At 39.9% G+C, this 23,253-nt stretch overlaps 1 protein-coding gene across 7 annotated transcripts in view; it reads left to right on the top strand.

Moving 5' to 3' along the window:
* The window catches only part of ZNF236 (zinc finger protein 236), a 99,146-nt gene that overhangs the window by 71,774 nt on the left and 4,119 nt on the right, over positions 1-23,253 (top strand). For 6 of the 7 annotated variants that reach the window (XM_075022862.1, XM_075022864.1, XM_075022858.1 and 3 more), the window contains 6 exons: positions 354-533; positions 1,825-1,977; positions 3,321-3,511; positions 5,192-5,323; positions 11,256-11,453; positions 19,294-19,423. In XM_075022862.1, the coding sequence (XP_074878963.1) occupies positions 354-533; positions 1,825-1,977; positions 3,321-3,511; positions 5,192-5,323; positions 11,256-11,453; positions 19,294-19,423 (984 nt within the window). The remainder of the gene's footprint in view (positions 1-353; positions 534-1,824; positions 1,978-3,320; positions 3,512-5,191; positions 5,324-11,255; positions 11,454-19,293; positions 19,424-23,253) is intronic. The other variant, XM_075022863.1, reaches the window with a different exon arrangement.

Here is a 23,253-nt window from a genome sequence, read left to right as displayed (position 1 = left end):
TTTAATAAAATAAGCATACAGTTCTTGTATGAGCATCTTCAGCAAATTTCACAACTTTGTTACTATTTTTGAATATTATTTTTTCAGAAAGTGGACGATATAATGAAAATACTGAAGGACATTCATAGTCTTTAGAAAAATACAAGGTCTTTGTTCTGAACATCTTAACCCGCAGAGGAATAAATTGGATATGAAAACAATTTATTCTTTAGAGTACAAGTTCTAGCATCTTACCTTGGCTACATCTTTTTTTAGTAGTTCAGAAAATAATGTATTAATTGCTTTAAAAAGTTGTGTCTATTATAAAGAAAGGATCTTCACGGAATTTTTTTGTTCTACCCTCTTATATTTAGGTACACAGGACATCTCTCAAGTCATGACTTCACAGGGTATGGTATCATCTTCAAATGGACAACATGAGATAATGTTGACCATAAATAATTCCAGTTTGAGTCAAGTTCTAGCTCATGCTTCTGGTTCTACTACTACAAGCTCGTCAGGAAGTCCTCAAGAAATCACTCTTACAATATCTGGTTGGTATTTTTAATGATCTTTAATGGTACCAGATCTTCATTTTACAAGGAGCTATACAGTAGCATTTGAGGATATTTTCACAGTCCACAGCTTTGCTGTAGTATATTTTTTATATTCATCAGCTTTAAAAGATATTCCCCAAATCTGCTTTTGAAAACCAAATACATTTGCTTTGAGGATGCGTGTTAGATTGGTTCGGATTTTATTCATAGCCTTGAGTCAACAGATGTTTATCTTGGTGGCAAAGCCCATATAACCAGTTCTTATTTCCTTGCTGTGCCTCACTTGGGGTAGTGCAACTCCTGGGTAGTACTGGGACAGGAACCAGCAGGGCAGGCTTTGAGGATGAGTTTATTTAATTTAGTTTTCTTTAAATGCCTGCGGAACCATGCTTTACTAAATGTTCTGATCATTCTTTGAGGTCTACTATTCAGTCTTTATAATATGTAGTTTAATACTTCAGGTCTCTCTGAATAAATTCAGACTGACTTTCTTACTGCCTCCAAGAGATTGATCCTATCTATACTATAGATATCTATTTCCCCCAAAGACAATTTGTATTTTGTGTCATGACATTTCTTTAACAGATCTAGTATAATATTTAGCGCTTTTCTCTTTCTTTTCCTTTCTTTGTTCTTTTTTATTGCTTTCTTTTCCTATTTTCTTTTTCTCTTTTCTCTGTTTCCATTTTCTGTAACTTGTTTAGTGGTTTTAAGTGTCATGACAGTAATGTCTGTATTAAGGTGCCAGAGTCCCCCACCTATGTTTTTCTGCTTGTTAATGGATTCATCCAAGAAATAATTCATCCAAGAAAAATAGAGTCCAACAACTGATAGAATCTGCTTTTAGTTTCTATATGTTCTGTGCTTGTTGACCATTCCACAAAATTAACACCATGTGAAGTTGCATTTTTACAAAAGAGTACATATTCAATGCAATTCATTATCCATATTGTAGATCGAAAAAATGCCATTTTAACCATTAGCCTTTAGTTTGCTTGATTTTTATAGTTTGATGAAGTTGGTGCCTTGAATCTAGATAAGTAAGATCAATATTTGCCTAAATATTAATAATCTCAGCTATTTCTCTACATGTTACTATCTAGATATGTGTTATCACATCTGTATTAAAAACTTGTTGAACCTCTGCATAAAAATCTGTATGTTTAGAAATTAATTTTGTATTTTGGTTGTCTTTTATTATTTTATGATTACTTGTTTATAGTTCTAAGTACTGTAGCAGAATAACATTGAGACATTTCCAGTTATAATAGGACTAATTTCTATTCAGGCCAAGATCTTATTCAGCATAATTCTGGAAGCAGTGATCTGAATAGTGGTTTAAGGCTGACAGCGCCAACCATCAGCAGTCAGACTACAGGTGCTACATTAACTATAAGCAACGACCAGCTTCTTTCTCAAGGCACTTCACTAAATGCTCCAGGTATGCATACAGTGATTTTTCTAATTAAAAATATTTTGTTAAAAATAAATATTAGACCAGGTAACTAAATGTGAAGTGGTATAATCTTGCATGTTACGATTCAGGAACTACACGGCTTTGAGTGTTTTCTCACTAGCTTTAAATTGTTATGCCAATTTAAATGAAGTTTACTCCACATACTAAGAAGAAAATAAAAACAATAAGGCATATCTAAAAATAATACTTTGAGGCAGTTACAAGAATATTGAAGGACTATTTCTATAAATTGGAGGATGAAGAAATTTGATACATTTGCTGCAGACAGATGATAAAATATCCTTTATATCACATTTGCTCTAGGATTCAAATTTTGAGATTTTAAATGTGTATGAATTTCTACCTGTATCTGTTTATATATACAAACACATGCGCGTGTATGTAGTTGTTCATACTTTCAACCAGTGCAGCAGGTTGCATTGGTTGCACTGATTGATTGCAGCAGGTTGCACTAATACAGACTTATGACTGATATGTAAATAATTTTTTTCACTCTTATGCATGCCTAAATTTTCTCTATCTTCCTTTTCCTTCATCCATCTCCTTTCATAGCTTCCTTTAGTGCTCGTATACATCTATAAAGCAAATCTGCTTTAATGTCATACTGGGGGAAGACTACCCCACAGTATCCTGTAAAATTTGAAGGTTAAGTCGTGCTCTTGTGTAATGAATTAGTAAATGAAATAGTAAAAGCAGACAATTGTATTGTACCTTCTGTAGCATCCTCTCAGGATTTTAAGGCTTATCATAAACGGAAAGCCATGAGGCCTCTAGTGTTGTATTGGAGAATGTATAATAAACTATTATACAGCTGTTACAATCAAACTGTTATGAAATACCTATTAATAATAAACTGGCCTTTTTTGCTATTATGGATTTTCAAACATGTTGCAAGGATAGGATGGGAGTGTTGTGTTATGGAGTTACCGAATTTTGGGGTTTGCTGCTGTGAGTTGAAGTGTATTTCATTGAGAATTCTGAAAGTGGTCAGACTACAGAAGCGTGTAACCTGAAACTTCTTCAGGTGTCTTTTCACCAATAAGTCATCTCCCACATGCCATGTTACAAAGTTATTTCGTTGCAGTATGATGTCCATTGAGCTACATTTAGACGTAGTTTTTCTAATTTTATCATCTGAGACTCTGACAATTTTTGAGATGTGATTAATTGTTCAACTGATTTATTTACTTCCAAAATAGAAAGGCCTAACAAATGAGAAATAGAAATAAAGTTAAATTAAGTTTGTGGCTAAGAGTTTATGTATGTAACAGATTATTTTTTTTTTTACTATTTTGCATATATTCCAGAACTTAATACAACAGGTGGAACAAACCTTCCTCCAACAACACCCATATCTCAGTCTACAGTTTCTGCTCAGAATTTGGTAATGTCTTCATCAGGAGTTGGAGGAGATGGTAGTGTCACCTTGACTCTTGCTGACACTCAGGGAATGTTGTCAGGTGGTCTTGATGCAGTTACACTTAATATCACTTCACAGGTAAGAAATGCTTTTCTGAAATGACAGATTAACTACCATTACTGTCTTACAGGGCAGGAATTGGAGATTTTGCTTAGAAAATAATTTTGCCCTGAAAATACATAGTATTTGAAAAGTCAGTTAACTTTCAGGCAGCAGTGTGTGCACACTGGCATCTAGTAGCATTAACTATTTAAACAGAAATACAGCTAAATTTTGCAGAGGTTTTGTTGCAATAAACATGTAGGTTCTACTGTTGCGAATGTTGTTTGAGATCAATCTTTAGTGATAAACTAAGCTGTGTACTTCATCATCACTATTCAGTAATACAGCCTAGTATTCCTAAACTTTTTATTGTTTAATATGGTAAATTTTTCTTTTCCTCCTTGTGAAAATGAGAGTTCAAGAGCAGTTGTGACAGTTCCTTTCACAGCAAATAACAGGACAGAATCTAAATTAAATTGACAGTCTTTAATAACAGGTAGTGTTGCAAGAAATTTTATAAGAATAGTGTTTTATGGGCTATCATCTCCCCAGTAGCTTTAGCACTAGTTTCATTTTTATCATAATTTAAGATTTTTCTGGTGTCATTAAGAGCCAAAGACATGTTGGGAAAATAGAATGTATAGAGTGGGGAGAAAAAAAACAAGCCATACATAGTATTAAAAGACTAGAAAGTGAAAATTTAGGGTCATTGTGTGGTTGGCATTTCAGTGTAGATTTTACATCTGAAAACTTGGGCTGTTTCTTCTACTTTTGTAGCTTACCTAGGTTTAGATTTATTTTTACTTACTTTTTGACCCAAACTAAAATGTGTAAATGTATATAAATGAAAGACTATTTGTCTAGCATATGGTGTGATTAAACCTGTTGAGGCAAAGCTTGTGAGGATGATCATATGCTTCCCTCTGCAGTTTTGCTCTGGGGAGGGGAAGAAAAGACCTTTAAATAGTTCTTATGACACATTTGTGATTTCTGGCATCACAGAGCAGCAAAGCAACATGTGGTTTCATTTCAGACTTTGTAATAATTTAAGCGATTACATTTGTCAGTATTGATGTTTATTAATAAAACACTATGCCTAATCTTATTGCAGGTATAAGTAAAACCAAAATGCTGTTTGGGCCACTATGCAAATGTAGTCTGTGTTGCAGGAATCATGTTGAATAGGCAGGTAGTACATAAAGGTGCTGTATTTCCTGCGAAAATTGAAGTCTTTAACAGTAGTGTAGAAATATAAGTAGTAGTATGGTATTAGTAATGGTGTATCTTAAGTAGTAATTTTGTACCTTGATTTCATGTAGTTTGGCAGTAAATTTAATTAAGGGATTTTAAAAAAGGAAAATACTGTGGGAAGACCATGCAGGAAAGCAGAATATAGGGGCTAAAGTATCAGCTGAAGAGACAAAGACAAGGGAAGGCTGAAATATTCAGCAATTGGTGCGAGGCTGGGAAAAATTAATCAGAACTGAATCTCTACTCTTAGAGATTTACAGCTGTTGTTGCCTGTAAATTGTTAGACTTAAAATGGAAGGAGAAAAGGAGAGAAAACAGTATCATTTGTTCAGAGAGGATTCTGGAATGGTCGTTATCAAGAAAAAACAAAAGTAGTTTTGAGGTGTAAATATAATTTACATGATTACAGTTAGCTGTTTAAATATAGTTATTCTACCTTTTTGGTTTTTCTCCCCTCTTCAACAGGGTCAACAGTTCCCTGCTATACTCACAGATTCCAGTCTTGCTAGCCAAAGTGGGTCAGGCTCACAGCAAGTCATACTGGTGAGCCATACACCCCATTCAGCATCTACAAACTCTGATGAAATAACATATCAGGTAGATACAATATATTTCTGTGTCTTTTCTGGGTAAAGAACATTATTTAATCAAAGTACTGGAATGGTTCCTCTATATTCTGAAGCAGGAAGACTGATGTCATTCCCAATTAAGAGTATAGGGAAGAGGCTCACTGTGACTTCCTAGTCACCCAGATTCTGTTTTTAAGTTTTGAGTTAAAAGCTCTTTTTCATATACAGAGAAGAAATGCAATTAATAATGTGTTTCTTTTTACAAATTACATAACCATGCTTTCAACAGAGACTTCCCCAAAAATTTCCAGTAAGTTTGTAATTGGATAATAAAATAGACAAAGTTGAGAGCTGTGGAAAAAAACCCCACCTATTGCTACACATTTTCCATTCTCTTTTTGTAACCAAATTGCTTTAATAGTGGTGCAGCATAAAGTCTTTTCAACTTCTTATGTATTTGAATTTCAATAGAAACTTTTACATATGTAATATAGTATTAATATTAGAAAAAGTCGTTCAGATTTCTCTTGTTGAATGCAAAATGAATGTTTTCAACCAACCTGGTAAGGTAAGCTCTAAAATAGGAAAAAATGGGAGAGGCAGATGGTGACCAACAACCAAGCAAAGAAGTAGTAGACTGGACTGGCAAGGAAAGGGCAAGAGGTGGGCAAGTTGTGGCTGATATAGGCATGAGAAACTTCAAAAATAATAAGGACTGAAGGGAAGGGGCCTGCCTCAAGTGTATGTGTATGAATAAAGGTGCTGAGACAACAACATAATAGAGGAAACTCCAACACTCTTCTTGGAAAAATTGTCACAACTGGCTGTCTCTCTGAAGTGCCTGTACACTGGTCCATGCAGCATGGGGAACAAACAGGAGGAATTGGAGGTCTGCATGCAGTTGCAGGGCTGCGATCTCATTGGAATTGGAGAGAGAAGGTGCTACAGCTCACACAACTGCCATGTTGGATTCAGGATCTTTAGGAAGAATAGACTGGCAAGACAGCAGTGGGAATGCATGGAGCTCTGCCTGGATGGTGAGCCAACTGAGACCTTATGGGTAAGGATTGGCAAGCAGACCAATGTGGATTGACACTGTCGTGAATACTAGCCATCTGCTACAGATTGCCTGATCAGGAAGAAATAGAAGATGAGGCTTTCATGTTGGTCTTGGACAACCTGCCCTAGCTGACCCTTCTTGAGTAGACGAGTTGGACTAGATGATCTCAGGAGGTCCTTTCCAACTTAAACAGATCTGTGATTTGCAGTCTCTGGTCTACGTGGGTTACTTCAGCCTGCCTAAGATCTGCTGGAAGGGCAACAAGCAGGGCACGAGGAATGGAGGAAATTTCTGGAGTGCATTGATGATAACTTCCTGATACAGATGACTGAGAAGCCAGCAAGTGGAGGTGTTCTTCTGGGCCTGATAATTGCGAACAAGGAAAAACTGATTGGGATCGTGAAGGTCAAGGATATACTTTATTGGGGTGACCATGAGATTGTGGAGATCAGGATCCTGAGGGAAGGAAGTAAGGCAAATAGCAGGATCACAACCCTGGGCATCAGGACAGCAGACTTTGGGCTGTTCAGGAATCTGCTTGTGTGGTGGGTTGACCCCGGCTGCATGCCAGTGCCCACCAAAGCCACTCTATCACTCCCCTCCTCAGCTGGACAGGGGAGAGAAAATAAAATGAAAGGCTTCTGGGTCAAGATAAGGACAGGGAGAGATCACTCACCAATTACCATCATGCGGAAAACAGGCTCTACTTGGGGGAAATTAATTTAATTTATTACCAATCAAATCAGAGTAGGATAATGAGAAATAAAAACTGAATCTTAAAACATCTTTCCCTTACCCCTCTCTTCTTCCCAGGCTTAACTTTATTCCTGATTGCTCAATCTCCTCCCCTCCCAGCAGTGCAGGGGGACAGGGAATGAGGGTTGCAGTCAGTTTATCACACATTTCTGCCGCTCCTTCCTCCTCAGGGGTAGGACTCCTCACTCTTCCCCTGCTCCAGCATGGAGTCCCTCCCACGGGACACAGTCCTCCACAAACTTCTTCAATGTGAGTCCTTCGCATGGGCTGCAGTTCTTCATGAATTGCTTCAGCGTGGGTCCTCTGTGGGGTCACAAGTCCTGCCAGCAAACCTGCTCCAGCGTGGGCTCCTCTCTCCACAGATCCACAGGTCCTGCCAGGAGCCTGCTCCAGCGTGGGCTTCCCACGGGGTCACAGCCTCCTTCGGGCATCCCCCTGATCCAGCGTGGGGTACTCCATGGGCTGCGGGTGGATATCTGCTCCACTGTGGACCTCCCTGGGCTGCAGGGGGACAGCCTGCCTCACCATGGTCTTCCCCACGGGCTGCAGGGGAATCTCCGCTCTGGCACCTGGAGCACCTCCTTCTCCTCCTTCTCCTCCTCCTCCTTCTTCACTGACCTTGGTGTCTGCAGGGTTGTTTCTTTCTCATACTCTCACTCTCTTTGGCTGCAGTTGCTGCTGTGCAGGGTTTTTTTCCCCCTTCTTAAATATGTTATCCCAGAGGCGCTACCACCATCATTGATGGGCTTGGCCTTGGCCAGCGGTGGGTCTGTCTTGGAGCTGGCTGACATTGACTTTGTCAGACGTAGGGGAGGCTTCTAGCAGCTTCGCAACCTCTGTAGTTCCCCTGCTACCAAAACCTTGCCATGCAAACCCAATACAGCTTGGAATAACCATATGGTAAGCAGACCTGGAGAGAAGGAGAACCAGGAGAGCTAGTTGATTTCAAATGTTGTCCTCCTCCAAGCTCAGGAATTGTCAGTCCCAGTGTGTAGGAGACCAAAGGCGAGAGGAGGCCAGCATGGAGGAACAAGAAGGAGCTCCTGACGAAACTCAAACATAAAAAAGAACCATACATAAGTGGAAGCAGGATCAGGTCACCGTGAAGGAGTACAGAGACACCATTCAAGGAGACAGGGATGAGTTCGGGAAACACAAAGCCCACCTGGAGTTGAATCTGAAAGGGACATAAAATGTAACATAATGTAACACAGGTATATCAGCAGCAAAAGGAAGATGAGTTGGCCTGCTACTGATTGGGGCAGAATACCCGGAGACAGGATTTGGAAAAGGCTGAGGTACTGAGTGCCTCTTTTTGCTTCATTTTTACTGATAAGATTTGTCTTCAGCAATCCCAGATCACCAAGATCAGTGGTAAAAGGTGGAGCATTGAATATGTACCCTTAGTAGAGGATCATGCACAAATCAAATGCGTCAGTGATGGGATACACTCGTGAGTGCAAAGGGAGCTGGCTGATGTTGTCATGAGATGAATGTCTGTTATCTTTGAAAGGTCATGGCGATCAGGAGAGGTTCCTGATGACTGGGAGAAAGCAAAAGTTACTCCTACCTTCAAGAAGGGCGGGGTTGGAGAATCGGGAAAGTACAGGTCAGTGACCCTCACCTCAGTCCCTGGAAAGGCAATAAAGCAAATGTGTTAGGAAATGATTTCCAGGATTGAGGGACAAGGTGGTGATTAGGAGTAGTCAGCAGAGATTTATGGAGGGGGAGACACATTGAACTGACCTGAGAGCCTTCCACAATGAAGTGACTGGCTTGGTGGATGAGCAGAGCAGTGGATGTGGTTTGACTTTAGTAAGGCTTTTGATGTCATCTCCCATAACCTCCTCATAGGCAAGCTGATGAAGTATGGGCTAGCTAAATAGAACAAACAGCAAGGTGGATTGAAAACCAGTTGAACTGCTAGGTGTCAGAAGTGTTGTGATCTGTGGAACAAAGTCCATCTCAAGGGCAGTCATTAGTGGTGTTCCACTGGGTTCAAATACTGGGGCTAGTACTGTTCATTAGTGTTCTTCATTAGTGACATGCATGATAGAACAGAGTGCATGTTTGGCAGATTTATCGGTGATGGAAGACTGGAAGGAGTAGTTAACAGACTGAAAGGGTGTGCTTGCCGTGCAGAGGGACTTCAGCAGGCTGGAGAACCAGGCCAACTCAGAAAGATCAGTAAAGGGAAGTGCAAAGTCCTGTCCCTGGAGGACAACCCCATGCACTAGTACACACTGAAGGCAGCAGGAAAGCAGCTTTTCAAGAAGGACCAGGGAATACTGGTGGACAAGTAGTTGGCCACAAACCAGCAATGCGGCAAAGATGACCAACAGCATCCTGGGATGCATTAAGAAGAGTGTTGCCAGCTGGTCAAGAGGGTTGATCTCCCCTCTTCTCAGTACCAGTGAGAACACATCATCTGGGGTGCTGTGTCCAGTCCTGGGGCCCGCAGTACAGAGAGACATGGATATACAGGAGTGAGTGCAGTGGAGGGCTACAAAGATGATCAAGGGATTGGAGCATCCAACATAGGAGAGGCTGAGAGAGCTGGGACTGTTTGGCTTAAAAGAGAGCAGGCTCTGGGTCGGGGGGGGTGTCTTATCAATGTGCATAAATACCTGATGGGAGGGAGTAAAGCAGACGGAGGCAGGCTCTTCTCAGTGATACCCAGTGAAAGGACGAGAGGCAATGGGCACAAATTAAAATTCCATCTGAGCACAAAGAAACCCTGTTTCACTGTGGGGGTGGTTGAACCCTGGAAGAGGTTGTCCAGAGATGTTATAGAGTCTCCCTCCTTGGTGACATTCAGAAGATGTCTGGGCATGGCCCTGCGTGTGCTCTAGGGACATTGGACTAGACAATCTCAAGCCATCCCTTCCAACTTGAACTATTCTGTTTCTAATAACATCTTGTGCATATGATTTTTACATTTGCATATGCTTACAAGTGTGAGTTCTTAACAATTTTAGTGTTCAAATACTCTGTGAAGATGGATGTTTTAAAATTTAACATGGAAGTATTTTCTTACTCTTCTGAACTTAAAACTAGATATTGTCTTTCAATGTATATGCTTTCATAAATCAGGTTGCCATTTCATAAGGCTTATTATAATAGCACTTGCAAAGTGTGACTGTGTCCAAGTAGCACTATTGTAGTAACAGTCAAAATGTAACGCTGATGTAAACTAGTTTTCTGTCATTACCTGTAATGTTTGTATGTTTTATTTAATCATGGTGACTATGTTGACTGACCTTTCAACTTTTCACCCCTTTCCCGAAAGGTTCCAACTAGTTGGAAACACACATGCATGCATGCACACACACAGGATTTTTTTTTGTCATTTCTTTTAATATGTTTTATATTGCATCTTTACTTTCTAGTATGGATAATATTCTACTATGTTCTGTATCTTTTCAAGTTTAGTTCATCCTGAATGATTCATTTACAATACTACTTCCTTTATCTTTTCTTCATTTGTTTCTTTCTATAAGCTACTGTATTTAAGATTCTTTTGTATCTATAAAGTTGAAGGAACTCTGTGTTATTTTATTTGAAGAAAGTGAGATTTTTCCAAACACATGTCATTGATTAAAACAAAACAAAAATGTAGCACGACCCCATCCAAATTCTAGCAACTTTTCATTGTGTTTCAGTACTTCTGGAACTTTGTGTTGGTAGCTCAAAGCTTTACTTCCTTCTGAAAATAGTGTCCCCAATGAAGAAATTAAACAAATGGAAAATATTCTTCTCCTCTGTAAAATCAGAGATACTTTCTTTTTTTGTCTGAAATGTTTTTGGCTTTGAATTTTGTTTGGTGAGAAATGTGAGAATCATCCGAGATGCTCAGGAATATAAAACTGAATATTGGAAAATATTGATACAAATGCATTCTGTTTATAATGCATAAATGAATTTGATCATAGTTATAATCTTTCTGTTTTCTTAAAATACATATATGTGTCATTCTTAAGAGCAATGAAATACAAGTTCATATTTACATACAACTTACTTATTTCCTTTGTGTTGGTAAGTTGCTTACAAGTACTGTCCAAAAATTGGTCATGTGGAGGTAAATAATCCTTGTTGTGGATGTGCCTATGAAATTATTTGATAGTGTTTTTGTAAATTGTTACAGGTGACAGAGGTTTCTCCTAATGTGACTAAAAGCAGTCAAGCAGAAAAAGAAGGTCGCGTGCACCAGTGTTTTGAGTGTAGTCAAACCTTTTCTTCAGCCACCATGTTGATGCACCATAGTAAAGAGGTTCATGGCAAGGAAAGAATACATGTTTGCCATGTCTGCAATAAAGCCTTTAAGCGGGCAACACATCTCAAGGTATTTGGTAATAACAGTTGATTGTTCTGTTAACTCCTTTTGTTTTGGACTTTTTGCGATATTAATGGAAGGTACCTATTATCCCTTTACCTTTCCTTTCCTTTTAACAGTGTGAGAGGTGTGCATCAGAGAGAGGGAGTCTAAGTGGTAATGTATACACAGATAGAGAACTCTCTCCTGGAGCATGGAGAGGCTTTTAATGCATATATTGACTACAGAATGAAAAATGTGAATGCCTGTCATGCAAATAATAGTGCCAGGAAAAGATTTCGCTTACTTTATTTGCTTATGTATGTCATCACTGCTAATCCTGATTTCCAGATAAGCTTTTGGAATCATAGGATGCTACCTGCTTTGCACTCTTATCATCTGATTTTTAGATGTTCTGCCTTGTGAGTACAAGTGACATCTGCAGAGGAACCATTTGTTTTAAAATATCCTCATATTATTGCTGTTGTCTAGTGATGTTTTCTCTGTAATTTTCTCTAGATTACAAAGAACCTGATACTTCCAAGTCTTTTAAAAAAAATTAGTGGTGTGTTTGAGTTTTTAATTACATTATAAAATGTTCCTATTAGGAATATTGGGCTGTACCAGATAAGTGATATGTCCAGGCCAGTATCCTATCTCTGAGAGATACTACAAGGCAGTGATTTGAAGAAGTCCTTTATGAAAAGAGCAAACATACAACGTAACTTGCCCAGAATTTTGCCAGCTTCCCAGAATACATAGCAAGAAATTTCTGGAGCCAGAGGCAATGTCTTAATATTAAGTAGCTCTTAGAAGAGCTCTTCAATAGATATTCTCTCACTGCAGTATTATATTTTAAGGGAATATACCCTGTTTGTGAAGTTCACCCCCTTGGATTGATCACATGTGTTAGTCCTTGGGGAATCTGTCATAAAACGTGGTGTTGTGAAACTGTTAACCTCTGGTTTAGGAGAAGTTTTCCAGAGGAAAAAAGAAAAAGAAATAAAGTATTGATACTTGTTTTCCTTAAATAATGATAACAAACCCCAAATATCAGTCTCTCTTCAATTTGTTTTCTTAGAATTGACTGGTGGTTTGTTTTTTTTTTCTTCATAATTAAACCTTGACTTCTATTATATACTAGGCCCAGGGTAAAGGTACGACAGGCTAACTTCCTACCCTGGTATGGCCCTCACATTATTATCCCACATTGCTTTTTCATGTAGGCAGCAATGAAGTTGCAATAAGTCCGAGGGCTATCAAAAGAGACTTCGTGGCCTTGGGATGACTAGTTAAGAGATGAGGAGCACAAGTAGCATTCTCCTCTATCTTTCTAGTTGCAGGGAATGATGAGGGAAGAAACAGGAAGAGCCAGCAGATCAGTAACTGTCTCTGAGACGGGTGGCACCAGCCAGATTTTCGGTTTTTTGATCATGGGTCGGTCTGCACGACACCAGGCATGCTAGCAACAGATGGGGTACATCTGTTTCAAAGGGGGAAAAGGATCTTTGTGCAGAAGTTAGCAGGTTTCATTGAAAGAGCTTTAAACTAGATTTGGAGGGGATAAAACCAGACTTGCTAAAGATAAGCCTGAGGGTGGCATGCCAATGTTTGAAGGATGGTGTGCTAGCGAGGTCCTTTGGTCTGCTCCACAACGTGCTGAATACACTGGAGAACTTCTGAAATGTCCATGTACTAATGCACGCAGCACCCTAGCCATCCCAGTGGAAGTAGGGGATGGAGATCCGTGCAGCAGCAAAGACGCGAAGGTTGTTGATGTGTTGGAAACCACAGAAGCGCCTCAGAACAGTCACATAGGGATTAGGGCTTCTCCTCCAAAAAAGGTGGCAGGATCAATAGCCCAGTTGAAGTGCATCCACACCAATGCATGCAGGAGGAGCTGGAAGCCATTGTGCAGCTGGAAAACTATGATAATAGTCACGGAAACGTGGTGGGATGACTCACAGAACTGGACTGCTGCAATGGATAGCTATAAACTCTTCAGAAGGGATAGGCAAGGAAGGAGAGGTGCTGGGGTAGCCCTGTATGTTAGGGAGTGTTTTGATTGTCTAGAGCTTAATGATGGTGATGATAGGGTTGAGTGTTTATGGGTAAGAATCAGGCAGAAGGCCAACAAAGCAGATACCATGGTGGGAGTCTGTTACAGACCACCTAACCAGGATGAAGTGACAGATGAAATATTCTATAAGCAGCTGGGAGGTCTCACAATCGCTAGCCCTTGTTCTCGTGGCGGACTTCAACTTACCAGATGTCTGCTGGAAATACAATACAGCAGAGAGGGAACACTCTAGGAGGTTCCTGGAGTGTGTGGAAGAAAACTTCCTGACACAGCTGGTGAGTGAGCCAACTAGGGAAGGTGCCCCGCTGGACCTGTTGTTCGTGAACAGAGAAGGACTTGCAGGTGATGTCATGGTTGGAGGTTATTTTGGGCATAGCAATCATTAAATGATAGAGTTTTCAATGCTTGAAGAAGTAAGGAGGGGTGTCAGCAGAACTGCTACCTTGGATTTCTGGAGGGCAGACTTTGGCCTGTTTAGGAGCCTGGTTGACAGAGTCCCTTGGGAGGCAGTCCCGAAGGGCAAAGGAGTCCAGGAAGGCTGGACATTCTTCAAGAAGGAAATCTCAAAGGTGCAGGAGCAGGCTGTCCCCATGTACTGAAAGATAAGCTGGTGAGGAAGAAGTGTGGCCTGGCTGAACAGAGAGCTTTGGTTGGAACTCAGGAAAAAAAAGAGAGTTTATGACCTTTGGAAGAAGGGGCAGGCAACTCAGGAGGACTACAAAGACGTCGTGAGGTTATGCAGGGAGAAAATTAGAAGGGCCAAAGCCTAGCTAGGACTTAATCTGGCTACTGTGGTAAAAGAGAATAAAATATGTTTCTGTAAATACATTAACAACAAAAGGAGGGCTAAGGAGAATCTCCATCCTTTATTGGATGCAGGGGGAAACATAGTGACAAAGGCTGAGGAAAAGGCTGAGGTACTTAATGTCTTCTTTGTCTCAGTCTTTAATAGTGAGACCAATTGTTCTCCAGGTACCCAACCCCCTGAGCTGGAAGACAGGGAAGCGGAGCAGAATAAAGCCCCCATAATCCAAGGGGAAATGGTTAGCGACCTGCTACCCCACATAGACACACGCAAGTCCATGGGGCTGGATAGGATCCACCCAAAGGTACTGAGGGAGCTGGTGGAAGTTCTCACCAAGCCACTTTACATCATTTGTCAGCAGTCTTGGCTAACCAGGGAGGTCCCAGTTGACTGGAGGTTAGCAAATGTGACACCCACCTACAAGAAGGGCCGGAAGAAGGACACAGGGAACTACAGGCCTGTCAGTCTGACCTCGGTGCCAGGTAAGGTTATGGAGCAGATCATCTTGAGTACCATCATGTAGCACATACAGGACAATGAGGTGATCAGGCCCAGTCAGCATGGGTTTATGAAAGGCAGGTCCTGCTTGACTAACCTGATCTCCTCCTCCTCCTTCCTTGTCTACCTAGACTTTAGTAAAGCCTTTGACACCAGTTCTCCTGGAGAAACTGGCTGCTCATGGCTTGGACAGGTGTACTCTTCGCTGGATAAAAAACTGGCTGGATGGCCAAACCCAAAGAGTGGCGGTGAAAGGAGTTAAATCCAGTTGGCAGCCAGTCACAAGTGGTGTTCCCCAGGGCTCAGTACTGGGGCCAGTACTGTGTAATATCTTTATCAGTGATCTGGATGAGGGGACCGAATGCACCCTCAGTAAGTTTGCAGATGACACCACGTTGGGTGGGAGTGTTCATCTGCCCAAGGGTAGGAAGGTTCTACAGAGATATCTGGACAGGCTGATTGATGGGCCGAGGCCAATTGTATGAGGTTCAACAAGGTTCAGTACCGAGTCCTGCACTTGGGTCACAACAACCCCATGCAGCGCGACAGGCTTGGGGAAGAGGGGTTGGAAAGCTGCCCAGTGGAAAAGGACCTGGGGGTGCTGGTCGACAGCTGGCTGATATGAGCCAGCAGTGTGCCCAGGTGGCCAAGAAGGCCAACGGCATCCTGGCCTGTATCAGAAATAGTGTGGCCAGCAGGAGCAGGGAGGTGATCATCCCCTGTACTCGGCACTGGTGAGGCCGCACCTCAAGTCCTGTGTTCAGTTTTGGGCCCCTCACTCCAAGACAGACATGGAGGTGCTGGAGTGTGTCCAGAGAAGGGCAACGAAGCTGGTGAGGGGCCTGGAGCACAAGTCTTATGAGGAGCGGCTGAGGGAACTGGGGCTGTTTAGTCTGGAGAAAAGGAGGCTGAGGGGAGACCTTATCGCTCTCTACAACTACCTGAAAGGGGGTTGTAGCGAGGTGGGTGTTGGTCTCTTCTCCCAAGTAACAAGTGACAGGACAAGAGGAAATGGCCTCAATTTGCGGCAGGGGAGGATTGGATATTAGGAAAAATTTCTTCACTGAAAGGGCTGTCAAGCATTGGAACAGGCTGCCCAGGGAAGTGGTTGAGTCACCATCCCTGGAGGTATTTAGAAGATCTGTAGATGTGGTGCTTGGGGACATGGTTTAGTGGTAGGCTTGGCAGTGTTAGGTTAACGGTTGAACTCGATGATCTTAAGGGTCTTTTCCGACCTAAATGATTTTATGATTCTATGAACTTCCTCTGCAAAAACAAGATTTGAAAAAAATCTGCAGTTCAACTCAGATAAGGAACAACATGGACAAAAACCTGCTTGTTAGATAAGGCTAGGGTAATGATAGAAAAACATTTATATTTGAAGGGTGACTTCTTGAATGGGTACTTTCTAATGTGAAAGACAGCCTTATTTGCTTTGTTTGGGATGCTTCTTTAAACTATGGCTTTATACCAGGAAACACTTCCTGCTCAGTGCAGTGGATCATTTTCAACCTTCAGATCCAAAGACAATCAGCGTTTGCAAAAGATCACGTTTTGTTAGTTAATAAGAAGGGAGGATAATGTTGCATGTATCTGTAAAAATTGGAGAGTGAGCCTCACCAGATGATGAGGAAGTTTCAACAGTTTCTTTTCCCATATACACATACAGACATATGCAAACCAGCAGAGTGACCAGCCAAGTTTTTGGAACATTTCATCAAAAATGTGGAAGTTTGCAGTTTGATACAGCTGATCCCGTGGAAGCACTATTACTCTTTGTTGACCAGCTTAACAGTTTGATCTATATCAGTAGAACTAGTGGGTATGAAAGCTGATAAATGTTATTTCAGGAAGGTTTTCTCTGTATCCTGTACAAACCCAATCCAAGATTTCTGATGGTGAAAGTCAAAATGAATCTCCAAATCATCATTTTTCACTTTTGGTGAGGAGGAGAAGAGGATGTTTTAAACAGAAAGACAGTTTCATTTACTACTTGGTCATCATGTCCTAAAACAAATTCCACCTCTTCATCAAGGTGTTCCAGAACATCAACTGTGAGCAACCTTTAACAGGAAGCTCAACAAAAATAAATGAAACCACAGGTTTTAGCTTAGGGTTTTGGGAAGGGTTCACTGTTCAGTGATCTCTTACTCAAGGTCTTCATTTTATACTGATGGTGTTCTGGAGATCACAAAAAATGTTAAGAGCACTGCCAAACTTCAGGCCATCCAGAAAAAAACAGTAGGAGGTAAGGGTACCAATGTTTAGATGCCAGAACTTAACTGTATTTCTTTTTTCCAAAGGCATCAGTACCAGCAATTTCACAATTATCCACAAGAAAACCTTTAGGGATTATGTACGAACACGCCTACCAGTTACCCCACCCCCGGTGTCAAAAATTTTCAGTCCAGTGTCTTCAGTTCCCCTTCTGATGTTGGTGACTGTCCCAATTTTACAGCTTCAGAGAGGAGAATCTGAAGACATGCGCAGTGACTAAACTGTCCAATTCCATATCATTAGATAGTGGAAATACCTGCAAGATGACTGTGGAGAGTAAACAAAGCACGGACATCAGTCGAAGATGAAAATAGAATGAGGTCGTGATCTTATTAAAACAATGGAATGAAACAAACTTTTTATTGCCATACTTTCAGAGGTGGTTACAATTAATATTTCAAGATAAGTCGGGCATGAGAGTTGCATACCAATGCATGAGCGGGCGGGTAAAGGGCCATTTCAAAGAAGGTTTGCTATTCTTATTTTCTCATTAGATAATGCTCGTTTGAGACCCCAAGGTAATTCCTATCTGAAAAATAAGAGAATTACACAAATAAACTTGTAAAATAGCATGTGAACAATCAAAGAAATACTAAGTATGTCTATAAAGAAGTGCTTGCACTTCAGAGCATTGTATTCCCATGAACTATTTTCAAAAGCATATATTTTACAGGAAAAGTATAAGGGATTGGCAGATCAGTGGAACAGAACTGCATCACAGACTGTTTCTTCAGAGAAAGGTGACGGAGAAAGGTTTATGGCAGCTATCTGGATGCTCTCCTGTTTGCTTTCAAGTAGAAAATGGGGCATTGGGGGTTGTTGGGGTTTGGGGGTTGGGTTTTTTTTTTTTTATTGTTTTGGGTTGGTGGTTTTTTTGTGGCAGACAGAAAGAAGCAGCCAGCTTCAGATAATTTTTCTGGAGTAGGTCATACTGTGCTTCCACCATTTCAGTGCTTCAGGAGGTAATGAACAAGATAAAAGCACAGTATTTTCTTCATCTTCAACTAAGCTGTGGTTTATGAATCTCCAGTGATTTTTCTGAGAAGACCTTTTATTATTTCCCTGTAATACTATATTATTATAATTACTGTGATGATAATATTCTTCCCTGTAACTGTCTTACTGATTTTCCAGTGAAAACAAATTCTGCAGACACAATTTACTTCAGTTCGTGGAGTGAGGAATAGGACTTCATAGACCTCAAGAAGGCTTATTGTTTAGGTCTAGTAAAGACTAATAGTCTAGTCTGTAATAGACTAGAAAAGAGTATCCACACACATTTTAGAAAGTGGACAAGTACCCACAGTACTGTTTCGCATACAGTTCTTGATTAGATTTTTAAATTAAATATGTTTGTATTTGCTTTCTTTTGTAATCTGAATTGTATCTTGGTAGTAAAAAAGATTTTTAAATTAAAAAGTTAATAGCTAAGATACTCCTTTAGATTTGCAAAACTTCTGGGTCCAGCATCAGTGAATTAAAAACACTGAAGTTAGAACTGTTATTAATGCTTCTTCATAAAGATAAAATGTGTCATACCCTCATTCTGCTTTCTTACTTGTAAGGACCTTAGTGATTTTTATTTTTTTTTAAATTAATTTAAGAGTTCATTGTGAAGTGGTTCTGTTTGCACGTTGACATTGTGCAGCTGCATGTCTGTGTGTTGTGATAGTTTCCTCTGTGAGGCCTGTCCAGTTTTACAATGATACTCAGGTGCTGAGTAGGAATACTTATCTATTGGGCAAGGGGGGAGATGGGTACTGTACAGGGGAGGGAAAAAAATCCAATATTAACTTACAATGTCCAGGTGTCCAAAATTCATGTTTGTAAGTGAACAAACCATTTCAAGAGCTCTGGTTTGGTTTTTGGTTTTTGTTTGTGGTTTTTTTTTTTTTATTTTGCTGCAGTTAATTAGTGAAGAGACTAATGTATGCAAAAAAAAGCAATGCACAGTTATTGACAGAGGTTTTCAGAAATGTAAAGACACTGATGCATCAGCCTTACAAAGAGTTGATATACAAAAATGCTCTCTCATTTAAAAGGGGAAAAAAAATAATGCAGGCTTCCATCTTCTTCTAGCTTGTCTGCTGATGCCTTAAGATCCTCTGTTTTTGTCTTTAAAGTGTGAATATATTTCTACATTAAATACTGAAGTTTTTTTAAATGGTAAATGGCCTGAAATGTTTTTTTTTTTTTCTGTACTGGCTTAGGAACACATGCAAACCCATCAGGCTGGACCTTCACTGAGTTCCCAGAAGCCTAGAGTGTTTAAGTGTGATACTTGTGAAAAAGCTTTCGCTAAGCCAAGTCAGCTGGAGAGACACAGTCGCATTCACACAGGTAACACCAGAAATTATTTTTATCTTGCAAGGTTTTCTCATGAATATGTGGGTGTTGTATTTGAGTCCTTGATCATGGTTTCAGGTAACTGCATTTAAATATCAACTTAAGCTTAAAAAAAACCCAAAGTAAATTTCTAACCCAAAGAGTTTAGAAATTAAAATGAGGAACAGCAGACTTGAAATCTTAGAAACTGTAGCCAGAACATCATGCTTCACTAAGCTTCCCTATTTTTGGGGACTGGCAGTACTGCAACAGTAATGTGAATGCATGAGCTTGTATCTAGAAGTTCGTCAGTCTCTGAAACAGATTAATAAAAGCATATTTTAAAGCATTGTTTAAAGTGGTGTATATGATCATCTTCAAGCATATAGGAGAATGTGCAAATGAGTGGGTGTGCTCAGTGACCTTAAATAAGGGACAGTCTTGACTGCTGATACTGCTGTATGCAATGCTTGACTGTCATTGAATCACTTAGTTCATCTGTTTCTTATGCCATTGGTTTTAATTTGTGTTCTTCTCTGCTTAATTATATTCTTCAACTGTTACTATATAAAAAGACTACTGATGTCTCTTAGGGAGCACACATTTTCTGTGATAGAAGTGCTTTTCAGGTTGCAGTTTCTGCCCTGCTACAAGTTGAAAGCTGTACATCGGATAGCCCAACTGCCTTCTCCTTCACCTTCTGTATCTTAAGAGTAATGTTCTTAAGAACATGAGTTCTAAATAGAGGAGTCAGTTCTCCAAAACAACTGCTCTCTTCTCCATACCATTGCTACTAATAAAGAGCTGTCATGGCTGCTAGAGTTAAAAAAGACAGGGGAAGGTTGTCTGTGTTGCTGCTAAGCTGGAGGGAACCAGGAAATTTGACTGGATGTGCTATAGTGTAAGAAGAGTCCCACAAAAGGATAATTCTCTTTCTTTCTGTAAGTCAGCCAGAGCTTTTTCTTTCCCCAATATCAACTTCTGGTGGTTAGCTTTTGACTGATCTTTGTGCATTTTAAAGGAAAGTTCCTAATCTCTTCCTTTAAATTATCTTGTTAACCTGGTCGTTTTTCCTTGGTTAGCATCACTTGTCCATCTTATGACATGTAATTAGAGTTCCATCTTTGAACGGACCTTCACTTTGCACCTTCAGATTCAATCTTGCAGGTTTTGGTATTGCATCTTTGAAGTATAGACTTGCCTCTATATCCAAGTGTGTTGTGCATGCTCTCATTTCATGCATCAAAACTTTCTTTTCTCTGGCTTTGACAAACACAGTCTTATATAAACACACACACTCTCACATGCATTCTACCATGCTGTTCCAAATGTTTGGAAGGGATTTAAATGTTTATTCGGTAGTATCTTTGATTTCTTCTTGTGTGTCTCTATGATAGCTGATAGGCTGTTGATGTCTTGGGACCACTGCCAATATTGATAATTTACATTATGTAAATATGTCCTTACATACTTGTCTATCTGTTAATTTCTTTTCTCTTACATTATGTTTATGGCAAGTTCTTAAAGGTAAGGTCTGTCTCTTTGCTCTTTTTTCATGAAGCAGTTAATGTGGTGGAGTTTCAGTCTATGTCTAAGTGATGTTATGAATAATAAATGTGATATTACGAATAATAAATGATAAAAGGGTTTCCAGGGAAGACAGAGGAAAAAATAAAAGTAGATGAAGCTGAAAACGTGTTAAGATTGCCATGGTCTAGGAAACTGCTTTAACTTCCCATATAGCAGTGGCTATATAAAATAGTCATTGTTATGCAATGAATGACTGTGTCTTCCATTACGGTTAAATTAGTTCATACTTACCATTGCACATAAGCAGATACTGAGACATAACTAGTTAAGACAAGGTCATACTTTTTCTATCTGTGCTTTCTTGCTGGCTTTTGCAGTATTTCATGAGGTTTGTAAAGGAATTGATGCAGTTGGATACTTTTTTTTACCATGGGAAAAAAGAAGAATTGGAGAATAATTATTCAGTGATTCCAAACGTTTGTGGATAAATTAGATCAGGGCTATAGAATGTGCAGCCTACTGTGGCATTTTTTATTTGTTTTGGTAAAATAAGGCTCATTTCAGTTGCCTAATTCAGCACATGGTTCATATACTGTCAAAGGTGAAGTAGGGGCAGTAATTGCAAGAGCTGTTGCAGCTCATTTACACATGAGTGTTTGAGCTTTGAGGTGTTAGGGTTTGCTAGGCAGCTGAAAGCCAGAGAGGTCCCATGTCCTGGCCCTGACTTTTTTTCACATTTTATTCAGTTGCTGAGAACTCTCTAGCAGAAAAGGATAAGGAGGTTGGATAGAGAGGATTCATGAACTTGGCAAATTTGTGGTTTGAGTTCTTTTGCTAAGGAAATCCTGAGATTTGGGAACCCTAAAAGCAGATTTAGGGATGTTGCAATGGAAAGGCATGGAGAGATAGGGGAAGTACTGGGCATGATGAAGAATGTGGGTGATCATTGAGCTGGGAAGGGATGAGATCCTTATGTATCAAGTTGTGAAATACTGCAGTGTGGGTGGTATGTATTGATTATGGCGACAAGAGAGTATTGTAACAGGAGGGGAAGGTTTTAGTGCAAGTATGATAGGATAGACTTTAATAGTAGTGGGCTGGGTCACCCACTTTCAGCAAAACTTAACTTCTGGAGGATAAGCAACAACTCTTGATAAGAGTAATGGGTATTTGCAGCCATTTGTCAGCTAGCAGCATTCATTGCTGATCAATTACTGTTAGTTGCAATTATCATACTATGAGTGTGTATAAGCATGTTTTATAAGGGGTGTTCGTACCAAATGGTTGAAGGTGGTTTCTCATCAGATTATGGGAGGAAACTTTGATCTAATCTATTAGAGCTGGTTTTATGTGTTAGGGGTCTCTGCTGACCCTGTGTATTCTCATCTAATGGGTTGACTGTTTATGCTTCTTTTCCCGCCTGCCCCAAGAGACATGGTGACTGCTTTTCCTGAGGGTAAAATTAAAGAACGGGAACAGAGCTGCTTTGTGCTTACTGTGGTAGACTGGAACATTCTGGTTATACTGGGGGCAGGAAAAGAGAGGCAAGAGTTACAATCCAAGGAGATTAAAAGTCTTTAGAATGCCCCAATAATTTGCTTTCTGCATAAGTGACTTAAATAATACAGACATTAAAAAAAGGCAGTGTTCTAATTAAGAGGTTCACAAAATCTGAAAGCGGGCAAGAAGACCAGTTTCACTTTTCCCTGCTTTGATTTATGCTGCCCGTTGTAATAGACACAGACAGAGCACTTCAGGAAGGCTGGGAATAGAATAGATTCCCTTTATGCATCTGTTTCTCATAAATCTGCACTATCATAGGAAAAATTCTTTCTATTTTGGAAAGACTTGTCATTTACTCAGTAAATCCTCAGATATTTTGGGGTTTCTTGTACTTGGGTGCTCATGTGCTAGGAATGCCCACAAACTGTAACAGTCCTTGCTAAATTTTTTTTTATATTACTGTTGTTGAAAGAGCAAGTCAATCCACATGACAGTCATTCTTTCAGAAAAGAATGTTCTTCTAAAAATCCCTTAAGACCGAAAGAGTGAAAACGTGCTGCACAGAAGTTTTTAGATGGGTGCTCTTACATAAACTGCGGTAGGAAAGGCTCATGTAAGTCTAAACTGATTTGCTTTCCTAAAGGTATAATCCTTGTCTGTGAGAAAGTGCTTGTGATTGCTATCTTGATTAAACATTTTTTAATGATTTCTTATGGGCAATACCTACTGAATCAATGGCCAGAAGGAAAACACGCATTATTTCTCTGAATAGCTCTAAATATCTTGTACATTTGGATTTATCAGTGAAGAGC

Source organism: Buteo buteo, chromosome 3 (assembly GCF_964188355.1).
Source record: "Buteo buteo chromosome 3, bButBut1.hap1.1, whole genome shotgun sequence".
NCBI classification, from domain to species: Eukaryota; Metazoa; Chordata; class Aves; order Accipitriformes; family Accipitridae; genus Buteo; species Buteo buteo.
This window is presented reverse-complemented; position numbering and strand designations above follow the sequence as displayed.